The 17506-nt window shown below is 39.5% G+C and overlaps 1 protein-coding gene across 1 annotated transcript; it reads left to right on the top strand.

Moving 5' to 3' along the window:
- The first annotated feature begins 12328 nt into the window (after nucleotides 1-12328).
- LOC149111664 (ectin-like) lies at nucleotides 12329-15503 on the top strand. Its single transcript, XM_089289773.1, has 3 exons — nucleotides 12329-12722; nucleotides 13399-13584; nucleotides 15350-15503. The coding sequence occupies exons 1-3, from the start codon at nucleotides 12509-12511 to the stop codon at nucleotides 15352-15354; spliced, it is 405 nt and encodes a 134-aa protein (XP_089145899.1). The 5' UTR covers nucleotides 12329-12508; the 3' UTR covers nucleotides 15355-15503.
- The last annotated feature ends 2003 nt before the right edge of the window (nucleotides 15504-17506 follow it).

A 17506-nucleotide genomic window follows, 5' to 3' on the forward strand; every position in this document is an offset into this window, starting at 1 on the left:
AGTGGTAACTAATGTGCGAGACTGCCTGCCGGAGCCGCAAGCCTATTTTTGCGAGCCGCTGCGTTTTTTTTTCTCTTTCTTTTTTTTTCGAGTTTTTAATTTAAACGTTAACGTTTTACTCAATAAATACTACACTTGGCAGGCAGAAGAAACAAAAATTTTCGATTTTCTTTTATGCCTGAAACTCCGCTCAAGAAAATTTTCCGTCTGTATTGAATGTAATTTCACCGAACGGATTTTGCAGGTAAGTTTATAGTTTCAGCTATGGATGTAATTCTGAGTTTCCCTTGTAACTTTTCGTATCAAAATGTTGATTATGTAAAATTGACTAATATCCGCATAACCGAAAGCGTTCAAGTGAGGCGAATTTTAGGTAATTGTCAAGATGATATACAGAGAGCATTAATCAAGCACCGCCACGAAAGATTCATATAATTGTTTTTTTGGCGGTCAATTGTCCGTTGTTTTGTCTCTTGGCAAACAAGGTTACTATTAATTTTTTTAAAATGGTTTCCCAGTAAAATCAAATGACAGGACGTCCGCTCATTTCGAGAAATTCAATAGTTTGGGGATGAAACCCATCCGCCCGGCAATGATAAGCCGGAGTTGGTTTATAACCATATTTACACATCAGTTTATTTAGCTTTATTTGAACTTTTAATTTGCTTTAATCTCGACTATCTTGCTGGAATATAAATTCTTTATGTACTTCAGCGACCCTTCATTTCGCTATAAGGCGAAACTTCGCCCAGTGAAAGTCAGTACAATTTATTACGCTGAAAAAACTCACAACTCGATCCTTGCAAACTAATTAAAAATTAGCAAAAGTTCACCTCGCTTGCAGTTACCAAAATCTGCATGGTGATTCAAAAGCAAGATGGGAAACATGTCCGTCCTAAAATATCTGCGTAATTGGTAGAAATAAATTTAAAAAAAGAAAAACTCTCCATAACCTCACTTGCCATGCTACAGTGCAGCGACACATAAAGACCGCGGGTGCTTTCCATTACGCCAAAGATTCCGAAAATTTCAGTCGGAAGTCAGATGGAAAGGTCCGTTTCGGTTCCTTCCGACCGGAATTTTCGGAATCACCTCTGGAGGTGGTCAACTTATTTCGGTCGACCGAAATTTGCAGTTCCATTTTTGACAAACCGGTTCATTGCGCTACATCTCTTCACTTATGTAGAGAATTCGGAAAGGAATAAACAGTGGTAAGAGCCATTACTCCTAGTTGGACCGGTTTGATCAGAAAATGTCGTTCCATTTTCCTCGGGTATTCCCACTGATCTCTGACCGGTCAGTTTGGCGCCAGTGAAAGCACCCAGCCTATAATAAATACCATATTAGGGCATTATGCCTGGTTTTGGATATTATGAGGGCAATCTTTCTGGGCTCGGAAACTGAGAGACTCGCGACTCGAGGCTCGAAGCTCGGGCTCGCAGAGTCGCAAAATAACCTCCCCCCTTAGTTTTGTCGGTGTGACTGCTCATGTGGTAGACTGTTGACTATGTCATCTTTACATAGCATTTTCGTGACTAGGTTTCACATTTGGCCTCTACAGAGCGTCTCCTTTTTTTCCTGTGTGCTGCAGTTGGCAAGTAGATAAGTCTTTCTGAGGAGTTAAAGCAGGGACACCAAGTTAAAATTGTTTCCAGTCGGTGACCATGGATTTGAACACGTCCCGTCTCATCCCAATTCAAAGATCATTGTGTTCTTTTAATTTCCCTCGCCAATTCTGCTCTTCTTTTCTACAATGCAATTTGTTTTCTTACCTTGCTTTTTTCTTCTTTTTTATCGCTTCTTTTTTCTAGTCCCAAGACGTGGTGGTAATTGTAGCAGAGTTGTGGAACCAAAATACTGCTCCACAGATCTCCATTATAGTCAGACGTTTGTTCCGGAGAAACATCAATCTAGCGTAACTGTTCTTCAAAGCATCAAAGACTCCAAATGTTCACCAGTGTTTGAAAAGTATCTGTGTTATACCACTGTCCCTCCATGTAAGCCCAACGATCTGTCCGTGTATGTGCCTTGCAGATCTGTCTGTGAACAGGTCGGTTTATATTTTATGTATTTTGTAAAACGTATAGCGATAAAGACTGTGGCTACTCCATTAAAAGTGCAAAGATTTTGCCGAGTCATAAACTGTTTTATAATGAGTTCTCGAACCCAGAGATCTTGTTAGGAGAGATTCTAATGATTTTATTTCTCCATGGTTTCCCTAACTACCGCTCGTTTCAATCGAGGAGATACAAAATTCGAGACGGTGTTTCGTCGCATTTCCAGACGCCTCGAATTTCATCAAAATAATCTGCTTGAACTTTCTTCTCTGGATGTGGAAACTCGATTAAATACCGCCTATTATGACTTTTCGTGTTTGGTATATTACAGCGATCGTGTTTGGTATATCACAGCGAGCTACGATTTCGATAAAAAAAATTGTTATTGCTATTTTTTCCAGGTAAAGAGAGAATGTGGAGAAGAATTTGAGAAAAGTGGAATTTCTCTGCCAGACTGTACTCCGACATACCCGGAGGATGATGACCCTCAAAACAAAGGCTTGTGTCATCTGAGTCAGTTCCCAGTTGCTTGGCCTGTCAACAAGGAAGGTAGGAATATAATTGCTAAGAACTACAAACCGTATCAGGAGATCGCTAGGGACTGGGGAAGGGATGCGCCCTTGAATGGCTAAGTGCAATACTTAACCTTTAACTTAACTACAGTTATTGAAACATCGTATTTTACAAAATCTGCCTGTTCTATGTTTTCAGGGCACTTTTGGTAGAAGTACGTGGTACATGTATATGTAGTTGGACACGAATACGTTTTGGGTATCAAACTAACAATGGCTTTTTTTAAACAAGCATTGTCATTCGGTAGCAAAGGGGACTTTTGTGTCTAGACTTTTATTGCGCAAGCGCTGCCGAAATCCTAAAAACAAAGATGGCGTTTGAAAGAGCGATTAGCTTCATTGCTCGTTCTAGAATTTTAGCGAAATGCTGCAATTTTTGGCCTCAGCTTGTTGTTTAGAATGACAGGGTGTTTTAGTGTGGGAAAGCTCAAACGTGAAAATATTGAAGAAATCGTCTGTCTGTCTGTCTGTCTGTGTGTCTGTGTGTCTGTCTGCAGGCTCTTCAAAGTCAATATATTAGGCCATGCTCGTTTTTTCTTTTTTGCGGGTTTATGGACTTCGACTCCGTCTCGGTCCATAAAAACGAAAAAAAAAAAAAAAAAAAAAAAGAACTTGGCCAATATCCAGCCATCTTAACCGAAATAGCCTTGGTCAACAATCCATGAAATTTGACAGAAACAGGTCATATCGCCTTTGAGTTGTAACTCTTCAAAGTGTCAACATCCAGCAACTGAATAAGGCTTTAAGAAAAAAAGCAATTAGTTTTCAAGCAATAAACAACTTTTACTTCAGGTAGTTAACGGTTGTGTCCGTTATCTTGTTGACTATTTACTCTTTTTGAATTTCCTTTTTTTATTGTCTGAAAGCTCATGGTTCAAAGTGTTCTTCACTCTGATGGTACCGCAGTACCTCTTCCCTCTAATGCGCACTATCAAAATTTCCAAGACAGATCTTGTGAACATGACGTTGATTTAAAAAAAAAAACAAAAAAACAAAACAAAACAAAACAAAAAAAACCAAAAACCAAAAAACAAAACAAAAACATGACGTTGATTTTGCGTAGATATCAGAGTGCTCTCTATCGCCGTCGAATGAATCGTCCTCGAGTTTGGGCATGTCCGAGCAATCAGCAAAGGGTTGAGGAAATCACCAGGAATCCCGCCAAGCATGACAACTATTGAGAGCACCTCCGAATTAGAATGAACATCGAGTCCTTTCAAGCGCTTTGCGTTTTCTTTCACCATTTATGACAAAAAGAAACACTCGCTTTTGAGCAGCGGTACCGATAGTGAAACGTGTAGCAATTAGATTGTGGCGCCTAGGGACTGGGGAAAGCCATCTTTTACGTTTTGAAAACACACTGCGCGTAACATTGTGATCACGAAATTATTCATTCATCGGCATATCGTGTCATTTTTGCCAACTGCCGCTTTTTTTTTAACGTACCCTTGTGTTCTTTGTAGAGGTCGATTAAAATTTCCGCTTCTGCACTCGTCCAAGGGCTTCGCTGACTCTTGGCGGTGCAGGATTTGATGATCTGTCGCTCGTTTCACAGCAGCTTGCGGTGAATTACGTGAATAGGAATACACTTCCTGTTAAGGCCATGGTTCAAAACTTGACCATCCTCATCTTTCAACTACTGCGCAGATTTGATTTTCTGCTTATATGTTTTTTTCTTTCTTTCTTTTTTTATTTTGCAGAATGTGCTGGGCCACTGGGAATGGAGAACCGGTCAATTCCCGATTACGCCATCACAGCCTCATCTGAGGTACGTAAGGGTTAACGTAAACAAATTCCATTTAATCTCTTTTCGGGAAGATACTTTTTTTGTTATCTCAGTTCATTTCATTTTATCTCTTGTGTTATGTTTTTTGGGCCTATCATTCTATGGAATATCCAAACTTTAAATAGCAAATTGGGATCAATCTGTTTTGACACTCTAAAATGAAGTTCTCTTCACATTGATATATCAAATCATTTTCAGCACAAAAATAATCCAAACAAAGATGCCAATGCTGGACCAAGATTCATTTAGCTGTATCCATGCTGTTCTTCGGTATAGAACTTTTGGCTTGATAAGAAGTCAGGAACCCATTATACCTGACCACCATTGGCGTACAAGGGGGAACGTTTTGTCTCGGGAGGATCAGAAGGGGTTCAAAAACAAATAGAAGCAATGTTTTAAATAGAAATTATATATCTTATTGAAATTTTCTTTTTCAATTGTTTTAATTTGTAAGTGGGATTGTGATAGCCATGTAGCGTCCAATGCGAAGAATATTGCTCTGTTCAAAGACACCGCGCTCCGTTTTGGGTCCATAATGTTCAAACGGTGCGAGTTTATGCAAGGTTTCATGAAAAGATATCTTTTTCGTTTCTTAGTGGGATGGAAATCATGGACCCACCAATGCAAGGCTGAATTTTACTGCAGGTGGCGGAAAGACGGGCGCATGGTCGTCTAAGACAAATGACAAATCACAATGGATTCAGGTGGATCTTCGAGAAAATTTCCAAGTGACCAAGATATGTACACAAGGTAGACAAGATTCTGCTCAGTGGGTGACCCAATACAAGGTGTCCTACAGTACAGACGGAAAGATTTTTACTTCCAACGACGAGGTAGGCAGATGCAAAAGACGCAAAATTATGTTCTACTACGTACGCTGTGTGACTCTGGAAATTACTGGCAATGATTTTTTGTTTTCCTTGCATTATTTCACAATTATGTACGTTCTTCCAACCGTACTAAGATATTTCGGTTGGGTTATGTGAATACGGTAAACTTTCGAAAGTAACGGCCCTTGTTACTTCCGGAATTAGCAGCCTTTTGGGGTTCGTTACTTTCGGGGGTCGTTACTTTCGAAGGATAGCTACTTTTGGGAAGCAAAAAACGTTATATAAAGTTGGTACGGATAAGCTCTTTTACGAATTAAAAAAACCCGGAAATTCGTAAAAACAGCTCTTAAAACACCAGATACAATTCTTCGTTCCAGTTCAAATCACGTTAAATCTGTGTTGCTACCATATGGGCGATTTCTTCATTTCTAGATCGTGTTGTCGGTGGTCGGAAGGAAAGCTTGTCAGATACCGTAAACTGTTTCTCCTTCATGACACACTGCTACATTACTCTGCTGTAAAAATATCTTAGTGCACTGGTCGAGTTTTTAATTCAAATTTTAAGAAACGTCCCTTCTAATATGCTTCGGTAGAAAATGATATTAATTTGTGTCAAAGTTTCCTATAGCTTGTTCCTGTTACCTGAAGAAAATTTTACGGGTTTTCTCTTAACCGTGACTGCACAAAATTCACTAGTAAAGCACGAATTGACATTTCACAATTAACGCTTCGTAGCGTAAGAGATACCTTCCCTTGTTGGAGATTGCCTTCACTCAAGTTACGGTACCTAACTTTCACTTGACTATTAGAAACAAAATAATATGTATTGTTTTCTTGAAAGTTAGGATGGGCTCGCTACCTTCGGAGGGGTCGCTACTTTCGGGATTTATTAGCGGCTACGATTTTTTGACGTTATTTTCGGGGAGTCTTTACTTACGAGGGGTCGTTACTTTCGCAAATTTACCGTTTACTGTAGTTATTGACTAGGAAAGTGCACTGTGAAAAGGCACAGATTGAAACGATGCAGCAACAATTCGCCTACAAAGTTTTTACGGTTTAGATATCTCTAAAACGCAAAGATAACGATTCAAATAATATATATTTTGAACGATTCTAACGTTTTTTCCCTGAAATCGAACTTTTCAGTTTCCGCTTAAACCACGCCTTTCCAAGATTGGAGATTGGTATCTCATAAGGTCACATGGAGGGAGGAATACCCTTCCAAATGGAAATACGAAAAATTGGCCTTGGAAGTTAACATGGTCTAACATTCTTAGTCACTACACATTCTTGTGTACTTCCCTCTTTTCGTTCTTTTCCATTCTCAAAAATCCTTCGAACAGTTGCAAATCTCGCTTAGTTTTTTCCCTCTTGTTTCTGTTATCCATGCTTTCAACATATTCCTCTACCAAAGTTGCACACGCGACAAATCTTTTCTTCCTAATTTTTTCAAGGAAATCCGTCTTTGAAAACAGTCCGTAGAGCGAATTTATATAATTTTGCGAATTAACGGTTTGAAAAGTTAAATGTTACCAGTCGGGCATGAATGAGAATCGCGGTGATACGCGGTGAGAATCGTGGGGCACACCAACACGGCTCACATGTGAAGAAACATGATACGCAGCTCCTGATTAATATTGGACGTATCGTTTTCTCCACACGTGAAAGAAGCGATACGCGACATTTGATTTGCTTTCCGCCACTTAGTCTGGCTTGTGAATGAGAATTTATTTTGCGCCTTTTCAGTGAGTAAATTTCATTATGTATATAACAAACACAGGTTACACGCACAACTGTGTCTTAATTGCAAACATGAAAATATATATGGTAGAAAAAAGGAAGACAAATATAAACAGGCACATTTAAAGTATGCACCTAAAAACCATTTATAAATAGTGATAAGGAAATATAAAACCGCAAACTTGATCGGAAATGTCTCAAAAGTATTTAGTCTTATTGAAACTGTTTTAATTCTTTTCTTTGGGGGGGGGGGGAGGGGGGAGGCAGTCTGTGCTTAGTCTATGAGGTTCAAAACTTTGCTTTTCATTAATTGCGTAGGTGTATGATGCTAACAAGGATCAAAATACCGTCGTAGTTAATACTTTAGAAGCACCCATTAAAGCGCGCTTCATCCGTCTTGAGCCTCAAGGTTGGTACGGTCACATTTCGATGAGAATGGAGCTCTATGGATGCAGTTTGAAATCAGGTATTTATGGTTTAGCGTCTATTACGATTTTATTAGGCTTTCTCAAGTTCTTTAATAAGCCATCGAGTTTAAACCAAGAAAACCACGATCGTGATGGTGTCTGTATGTCTGAACTCTGATCTTAATTAACATCTAGGTTTTTAAGATTTTATTTTTTCGTCTTCTCCTTAGTATTAGTTTCGATTGAGAAGATGTATATAAAACACTCAACACAGTGTTTGATCACAATTTTAAGCACCTTGAAGCTCACGAAAAGTACTCCACTGCGCTTTGTATTGTATTTTCAATTCTCTTCTCGTTGATTTTAAAAGTGGTCAAACACGTAACATATTTTACATTCTAAAGTAAACTGGAACGACAAGTATACTAAGTACTCTAACTGACAGAAGAAGGAGCTTATTTTTAAGTCTATTTGTCCACTACATGTTTTGAACTTCATCTCAGCTTAAATCACAATGCGTTTCTTAAAGAGACTGCTTTAAAACAGTGGAGGTGCCGGTCTGGAAGGCTATCGGCCCGCCATTAATGGAATAATATCCAACCTGGAATTCTGCCTGGTTAGGAATAACTTTTACGTTACAATTGTTGCGTTGGGTCATTTACAATTAATATATTTCACTTCCTTGTTACCAGAATGCGCGTCACCAATGGGAATGGAAAACAAGGCGATACCCGACAAAGCGATCACTGCTTCCTCTGAGGTACGTTTAACAATTTTTAGTCATGTTTCCGCTATCTTTATATATTCGACGCTTTGTGTGCAAGGTAAATAGACGTGTTTTAAGTGTGAGAATGAAAGTCTCCTCCAAGTGTACAACTAATGAAGATAGCACAGCAACGATCACAGAACCCAGCTTCTGTATCACATTTGTTTACGGAGAACCTCAAAAAAGGTAGCTTTGCTCTTCCTCACAAATGATCCCAGCCGCACTCCATTTTGAGTATGAAATGTTCAATCCGTGTGATAATGCATGGTTGTCTGAGAAGATTGTTTTTTCTTTTATTCCCAAGTGGAATGAATACCATGGACCCACCAATGCAAGGTTGTACCATATGGCAGGCGGCGGAAAGACGGGCGCTTGGTCCTCTAGGACAAACGACCAATCACAATATATTCAGGTAGATTTTGGAGAAGTCAAAAGGGTAACTCAGGTTGCAAGTCAAGGCCGTCAGGACGCTGCACAATGGGTGACGAGGTTCAAAGTGTCTTACAGTACATTTGGGAAGGTGTTCAATTCCCAAGATCATGTGAGTTATCAAGTGATATTTGTACAATCGAAGGCATGTTTAACTGTGGATTCATTTTCTCATGCTAATATTGACGATGACGACGATGACGATGATGATGACTACTGATAACATAGGGATCATCATCATCATCATCATCATCATCATCACCATCATCATGCGTAACACTTTCGCCAAGGGACATATATGGCCTCAACATAGGGAGCAAGGTATTCATATTTAATCTTTATACCACCGACATTCTATGCTAAGCGCCCTGTTCATTGTCCACCTTAACACTTCTCCAGCTCCATGTCCATGTCGGATTTCTCAGACCGACCCCGCCGTCTCAGAACCGGCAGTTTCATTAAGTTTAATTTACACAAATGGGAACGAAACTTAAAGGTAATGATCTGTCTCTTCAGTTGCTACCATCATGACAGGCATTGCAGATTTAAATAAGAGCACGTATGTACCTGAAGTGACACAAAATATCATAATTAATCGGAATTGCAATCAGAATTATCATAATTGTGTTTATTAAAGCAACGACAATGATGCTACAAAAAGTGATTTAAAGCTTTTAATTTCAACAGTACTCTCAGTTCTGTCTTACAGAATAATTACCGGATCAATTGTGGAGGTTTATATTGAAAGTATCAATGTGAAATGCTGTCTGTCCAAAAAGTTTACTTATAATTTGTACAAGACCTTATCGACTCATATGTTTGTGATAATTGAAGGTTTATGAAGCCAACAGCGACCAGCACAGTGTTGTCGTCAATACCCTTACTCAACTCATCGAGGCTCGTTTTGTCCGTCTCGACATAGAGGCATGGTATGGACACATTTCAATGCGGTTTGAATTATACGGGTGCGATGCGGGTAAGAGATGTTGTTGTGGTTGTCAGTGAAGTTTTGTTTTTATCGTTTTTCTTTTGTGCTCCCATCACCTGTTAGGTTTGTAATCGGCCTGTGGCACTACGGGGGAATAATGCCCTAGAATTAGCCAATCAGAGTGCGCGTCGTATCGGCTACAAACATAAGCCATATTATAATAATTAGCTAATGTGGTCGTTAGTGGGTTGGTTTATCGATTTGTTCGTTCTTATTCCACTATGAATAAATAATAAAATATTGAGCCAGTTAAAAAGTAATAAAACAGTATTATGTTGCAAGGCCTCGGTCTAGCCCTCTTAGGCTCGGCCTAGCCTCAAGCTTCGGCTTAGGCAAGGAAAGGTCTCGGTCTGAGATTTTCCCGTGAAGACCTCACTCTTGGTTATTCACAGTTTCTTTCTCCCCCCAACCCCGTGTATAGGTATAAATGGGTAACTGCGAAAATAATGGTGGGGGATAACCCTTTGATGGACTAGCATTCCATACAGAGGGAGTAGAAATACTCCTCGCCGCCTGATGCTAGTGAACCCGGAGCTAAGCGCCAGCCTTATGGGCCCCTCGTCTTGTATGGAGACTTTACCTTTTTTAACTATCCTTTTAGATTGTATAACGCCCCTGGGAATGGAAAATGATGAAATCCCAGATTCGTCCATAACGGCTTCATCAGAGGTAAGTGCAATAGAAGCTAAAACAATAAAGAGCCTGACAGTTGAAATAAAAAAAAATTATAAAAAAAAAATTGTATCAAAAATTGTATCACCCATACAAGTACTACATATTGAATTAATGTCAGATTCGTTAAGTGTAGCTTGTAGCTTGTGAAAAACCTGTAGGAAGCACGATATTAGTGAAGTATTGAGTTATCACTATATACATAATGGACTATTAGGCCTAAACTGTCGAAGCTGAATTGATCAGATCAAAGTCATGTGTAACTTCGTAACAACACTCAGGGGCAAATTCAGATGTGGCAGACGAAGAAATTGTGGCAGAGCGCAAGTCAGCCCCCCCCCCCCCCCCCCGCCCAAACCGAATAAAAATTCACTGTTCCCAAAGATGCTGCTTTTTTTATTCCCTAAAATCCAAGAAAAAAGTGGGGTCCGCAGCCCTCTTGCCTTCTAAATCCGCCTGTATTGCTATATTAGAGATAACGAATTTCTTCACCGTTCGAAATTGCAGTTGTAACTAATTTGTGGTCCTCCTGTTAAAACTAGTGGGATTCCAATCATGGGCCGAACAATGCCAGGATCGACCACATGGCAGGAGGGGGCCGAACAGGCGCATGGTCTGCCAGGACAAACGATAAAGGACAGTGGATTCAAGTGAATCTTGGTAAAATTATGGAAGTAACCAAAGTAGGCATGCAGGGCAGGCAGGATTATGCGCAGTGGGTAACGAAATACAGGGTGTCTTACAGCATGGACGGTCAACACTTTACCACCCAAAATCAGGTAAGTAACAAGCTCCCTCTTTTAAAATTTACTATCGTTGAATAAATAATTTCTGCCAATAATGTCAGCATAACTTGCAATGGAAAGTAACGATCGGAAGAAAAAATTTTTTTGTCGAGGCAAATATTAAATTACATGAACATAAGAGAAATTTAAACGGACGAGTGATCAAGAAATAAGAGAAATGAATTATTAAACATAGAATTATATACAAGACCGGTTCTTTAAAGAGCTGCAGTCCTACTGTAGTTTCCGCAGCATGTCGTTTCAAGCTCATGATCGTCATAATATGCAACATCTGCTTCACGCGTGTTATGCAAGTATGTTTATACCATCCCATGTTCAAAATTAATTGTATTTGCCATGCGTCAGGTACCAAATTTTGAAGAAAGTATCCGCTTTATCTAACTTGAGGTGAAAGTAACGTGTTTCACGTAATATATAAACACGAAAGACCGTGTTTGACCACATTTCCAAACATCGAGAAGAGATTTGAAAATACGACGCGCAGCGGAGTATTTTTGACGAACTTCGAGACGTTGGGAAAAGTGGTCAACTATGTCTTGAGTGTTTGATATACCTTCTCAATCTAAACTAAAACTAAAGAGAAAACGGAAAAATAAAATCGTGAAAAATTTATGCTAATTAAGATCATATATCCAAAAAACGTCACAGTCATAATTTCCTTTGTTAAAACTTGATGAAATATTAATGAGTTTGAGAATGTAAGTTCACACAATGACGAAAATAATTATTTTCAGTAATTATGTAAGGACTTTTCTAATGAACAAGCAACGTGTAATACATTCTATAATTTTAGACATACAACGGCAGCAAGGATCAAAATACCGTTGTCATTAATGATTTGATCCAGCCAATCCACGCCCAGTACGTTCGAATTCTTCCCCAAGAATGGCATGCACACATTTCAATGAGAATGGAGTTGTATGGTTGTGAATCAAGTAAGTTGTAATGTTACCCATGACTTTTCCTCATAAAGACAGTCGTATCACTTACCACACCATGTGACACTTTGTTGCGATATTCTTTTAACTAAGTTCCATGCAGAATACTATCCTCACATAAGACTGTCTCAGTAAAAATTAACCTCACTTTTTAAGCGAAGAATAGTGGTGCGAAGATAAATTTGTTAATTAATTAGACGAACAAACTTTCCTGAATGTTCATTGACAGTTGCAGCTGCATCATTCAGCCGGAGACTAGTTTTAACGTTGTGTTATTGACGGTTTAATCAGTTCAGTTCAACATGGGTATAACCTCAATTGAAAGGGCATTGTTGAAATCCCTAAAACAGACTGTCACTCCTTGTATTTCAAACACCAGTCCCTCTCAGTCTCAAAAAGCGAAATTATCCCCAGTGCTCTCGTGGGTCAAAATATATCTCTAGCAATCTTTTCTAGTAATTGTTCAAATTGGAATCATAACAGGGAGGATGGGCCTTTTACCTTATAATGTATTACAATGTATCAAAACTGTGATCATATTTTACTCCATCAAGTCGAAGGTGGCTACTCTGACTGGGGAGAATGGGACCAATGTTCGGTCACGTGTGGTGCAGGATTCCGCTTAAGAAGCCGATCATGCAACAATCCCACTCCACAGCACGGTGAAGCAGACTGCTTGTCCCTGGGACCGAGTCAGGAAAGTGAGGCTTGCAATGAAAGTCCTTGCCCAGGTAAACATCCGTGGAAAAAAACAAGACAAATGAACGTTTTGTAATGTTGTGTATTAATGATGAAACTATTTGATGCTTCTTTTTATTGTGATAACCTCTTGTTTAATTAATCCTCTCATTTACTGAATCGAATAACATAAATATAGCAAAGATAATTCAGCGTCAGTCTACAAAAGAAATACCTCGATTGATAGACCAATTTCGATATATTAAAATTCAGCCTAAAACAATAGACCTCAGCACGAGGCTCTGGGGAATAAACCCCACGAACTCTGTATTTATTTCCCAGAACCTCGTGCTGAGGTCTATTGTTTTAGGCTGAATTTTAAAATATCGAAATTGGTCTATTACAACCCGGGAGGAAATTCACGAAACTTGAACACTTGAGATCATTTCCTCAACCAAACTCAGCTGATGCTAATAGTAGTAACTGTTGACAGTTGATGGAGGATTCTCTGCTTAGAGCCATGGGACGCCTGCCCAGTGACATGTGGCGGTGGAACACGTAAACGAGTGCGCACTTGCAAAAACCCTGTAACGCAGTACGGCGGGAAAGATTGCCGGGCAATGAAGGAGATGGTTGAAAATACACTGCCAATGACTGCTCCGTTCAATGAAGATGTTGAAATGAATACATTACATTCACACCAGTACCTCCGTTCTTTTTTCTTTGTAGTTGATGGCGGCTACACACCATGGAGCAAGTGGAGCCGTTGCTCGACGACTTGCAATCCTGGAACACGTAGACGAGAGCGGAACTGCTCAAATCCGCCACCATTAAACGGCGGGAAAAACTGCACACAACTGGGAGAACCTTTGCAAACGAGGCGTTGCAACAAAGGGAAAAAGAAGCGGTGTAAAGGTACATATAGGTCATGTTTTTATGTCTCTCTTTGTGGGCCATTTCCTTTCTAAAACGAACATTGTACTTGTAGTGGTAACTGTTCGTTTTCATTAAACACACTGACATAAACTTCAGCCGCTTTCCGCCTGACTTGTTTTGATAGCTGTCGCGTCTGTGTGAGGGAAAGAAAGTGCATGTTTTATATTTATCAAATCGAACAGCGGAATTTAAAGAAAACCTCACAAAAGAATAAAAACTCCAACCTGTTAAGAGCTATGACAAATGATTGTAAATTTGTTCCTTTCAGAGAGTTACAATTATTTATGTTCACGACGACGTGAGACTACTCTTTTTGGCTTCGTCGACGAGAAAACGATGACAAGATTCTTCGATCGCGCTTGCGTCGTCCACCTCAGTCGTCGTGGTGGTGATTACTTTAGCTCTCTAAACAGGAAACAAAAGAAAATTCCGTTCAAATCGCTTGCTTTTACTCTTTTTCTGACACAAGTTAACGATAATACTGAGCCAAACGTGATTTACAGGAAAGTCTAAGGAACAAAATTAAGAAAATTGGTCGTCTTCCTTTCGTCACTTTATCCTGCGTTTCCAATTCCAATTGTCTTCAGATGAACTGAAAATGGAGAGGAAGTAGAAAAGTTGACATTTTTTATGCGCTTCAAGTGAGTTACAGAAACACTCCTGAAAGTTTTGGAAGAACTCGAAAAAGTTCTGCAACTCGTTTCCCCAGTGTATTTCTCACTCTCCCAGATTAACTTCCTCTCGTATTTCTATAACGCGATAAAAACACGGAAAATGTTTACTTTTACTTGATCTTATTAAATCTGTGGCTCATCAGTGAGCCGGGTCAAAGGTCACACCACATGGATTTTTTAATAAACTAACAAATAATGCATAGCACACGGCGGCGAATTTTATTTTCGAGTGGTAGAAACAACGGGTCAGGGTCCCGGATGAAATTTCGTTCGCATTTTAGGCATGTTGTGTTTACTGGTAAAACTTGTGTGTTTTCCAGTAAAACACTCGTCTCCATATTATAATGTGTATTATGAGAATGCGGAATTAGAAAGGCCCTTTAGGGCACATCGTGCGACAAACCGAGGATGAATGAGATGGATACAAAATAGACACGTACTTAATAACATTTTATATTTAGAAAAGGCTAGAAGAATCAGTCGAACAGCCAAAAGCAAGGGAGCACGCTCACGCTTGAAATTCACATCGATATGCAAAGAGTTCTTGCATTAGAAATGTTGAATTGCCCACGTATTTCTCGTGTCACATGACAGTCACGTCTAATCTAAAATGAAAACGTGCAAAATCCTGGGAAAGATGAAAATCGGCCAAGTGAGCAAGTTACCCGATAGGAAGTCGAGCTCTCTTAACAGGAGTCAACCTCTTACTTGCTTCCCACTATGTCGGACGCCCTTCTCTACAGAGTCTTCCGAGGATATTATATGAGGCGGGGAGTATACACGCAGCCTCTGTATGCGACATACAACAGAAGCACGCTTGTATGATAATAACGCAACAGAAGTCTCCACAAGAGAGCGGTTTGGGCACTCAAACACCGAGCTACAGGTGACTCGAGGGAGCTAGACCAAACGATACGTTTTCAAAATAGCTCGTGTTATTGATTGATAATACCTGATCATCTTAGTCATATTAGGCATGTATTAGTCACGTATGCCATTACACAAAAACAAAAAGGGCTCATTTTCGCAGAACACGTTACATGCTGAACATTATCACTTTCCTTTTTCAGAGTGACCTGTTTTCCATGATTGCAAGCCAACCAAGGATGTAACACGGCTCATCGCATCAGAAAACATTGGTGAAGGGACAAGGGGATAGCAATGGTTTTGGTTTTAGATCATGACGGATCAAAGAATATTAAAGGGATCTTTATGGTGCAAAAATTTCCGTCTACTTTTATGCCTTTGTCTGTATTGGTTTTTCGTTTACCATACCCTATTCAGACCAGAAGGGTTTCGTGCCCACGTTAAATTTGACTGTTATAACTTCTTTTAATTTTAAGTAAATGCTGATCTGATATTTATCTGAAGCAATCTGGTATGAAATGATACTTGATGTTTTCATAGCAGCAACCGTATTTTGACAGGTGTATTTGAAAAACAACTTGTTTAGCAAACTGTTTAACAAGCGCTACCAAACTTTAACCTTCACAGAGTTATTTCAACAGTGTTAGGATTTTTGGCATTTTTGTATTAGCGGAGCTCCTGCGCACCGAAGGCACGCAACCGAAGCCCCATGCCTTAGAAAATTTGGTAACCCATTGATCTCAAAAATGTTGGTTGTCACGTGACTGTCCGTACGTCCGTACGTCATGAAAAATAAGAGAGTAGCACCATTACCATAGGTAAATCTTTGATATTGGACATCCATGTTACAATTAATTGACAGCTGTCAGAATAAGGTATCCGATGAACAGCATTACGTGACCACATCGCGGGCTCAGGTCAAGAGCTCATCGAGGCCGCGTGTTTTTTGAAGTTGACCGCTGACCAGGTACTGGGTTTTCGATTGGATCACGGACTCAAGCCAGGTTATTACTCTGGGGGAGAGGAAGGGAGTCCATGCAAAGGCAAAATTTTGGCGCAAATGAAACCCTGACGTGTTGTTGACTTTTCTTCCGACACACTCCCTGCACAATCGTCTCTTGGAAAGTCCCCGATATATTGCGTGCGTAATTTCTACAATCTTGGGTACACTCATTAGGTATGGTTTGTTAAAATGTAACTAGAAAAAATAGTGAAACCACACACTGAACAATCATATGCTCACAATTGATCATTTTTTTGAGTTTCTGATCCAGGGAAAAATATCCTTTTTCATTTATGGTTAATTATTTAATCAGGAGCTCCGCTTTTAGGCTTGGCTTAACTAATGTATTAGTGTTGCACATGTTCTGGTACTTTCTCAAGAAATCCAAGATGGTGGATCTAAGATGGCGGACGTCTAGATATCATCATAGCGTAGGTACTACACTATGAATTTTTTTTACAGTAGGTTTAACAAAACTTTTTTAATCTTTACAAACTTTGCGACTTCATCTGAAATTTATCTGCAAATCGATCTGGTATGACTTGGTATTGTACTTGGACCATTAGGTTTCCATGGAAGCAACGGTATTTATTTGACGGACATGTTTGAAAGATGAAACTTTAACAACTTATTTAGAAAAATGTTGAACGAGCAATACAAAAATGTAACTTTCATGCAGTTTCTTCAACAGTTTTTTCGACTTTTGGCGTTGACTAACGCAAAATGTAACATTAACCCGAATTGTAACAATTTTTGGCGCAAAATGTAACAATTTCTTTTACGCGAATTGTAACAACTTTTCAACTCTGGTCTTAAAGTAACTGCGGCTCAATTTCTCACCATTTGCCTCCATAACCCCAGCACGAGCAAATTAGACGACACTTCATTTTGGTTTGATCATAAGAAGAGCGAAAAATATAGCGCCATGCACCAGTTTTTCAAAACCCACCCTAATGAGATATGCTTGGCTCTCATGAGAGATGCGCATGATCATCATTTCCTGGATCAATGTAGGACAGTCCTCTGGGCGTTGTTTAGTGGGCTGTGGAGCGCCTCAACTCGAGGGTGCTTTCCGTTCGAAGGGAATAAAAGAATAACGTTTTATGAGAATTTGGAAGAATTTTGAACGTTCAATGAAGAAAACCAGTTGTCACGTACGTTAATGTCCACATTTGTGGGCAGAAATGATAAATTAACAAGCAAATTCGAGCCCCAATAGCCCGGACCCAATAGCCTCCCTGAACGACCCAACAAGTTTTAAGGAAGCACATCTGGTTTTCGTTCAGGCCGGTTGTAAAACATGCATCAAGTTTAGATAGCTCTTAGATATACATTGTACGAGCCCATCCAAATAGTT

This window comes from Orbicella faveolata, unplaced genomic scaffold, assembly GCF_042242905.1.
Source record: "Orbicella faveolata isolate gen_17 unplaced genomic scaffold, um_ofav_v1 contig_2, whole genome shotgun sequence".
Taxonomy (NCBI): Eukaryota; Metazoa; Cnidaria; class Anthozoa; order Scleractinia; family Merulinidae; genus Orbicella; species Orbicella faveolata.

Coding starts and splice junctions, on each gene's coding strand:
- LOC149111664 (XM_089289773.1), top strand. CDS start 12,509: ATGTATCAAAACTGTGATCATATTTTACTCCATCAAGTCGAAGGTGGC. Junction 12,723..13,398: donor CAATGAAAGTCCTTGCCCAG/GTAAACATCCGT, acceptor TTTTCTTTGTAG/TTGATGGCGGCTACACACCA.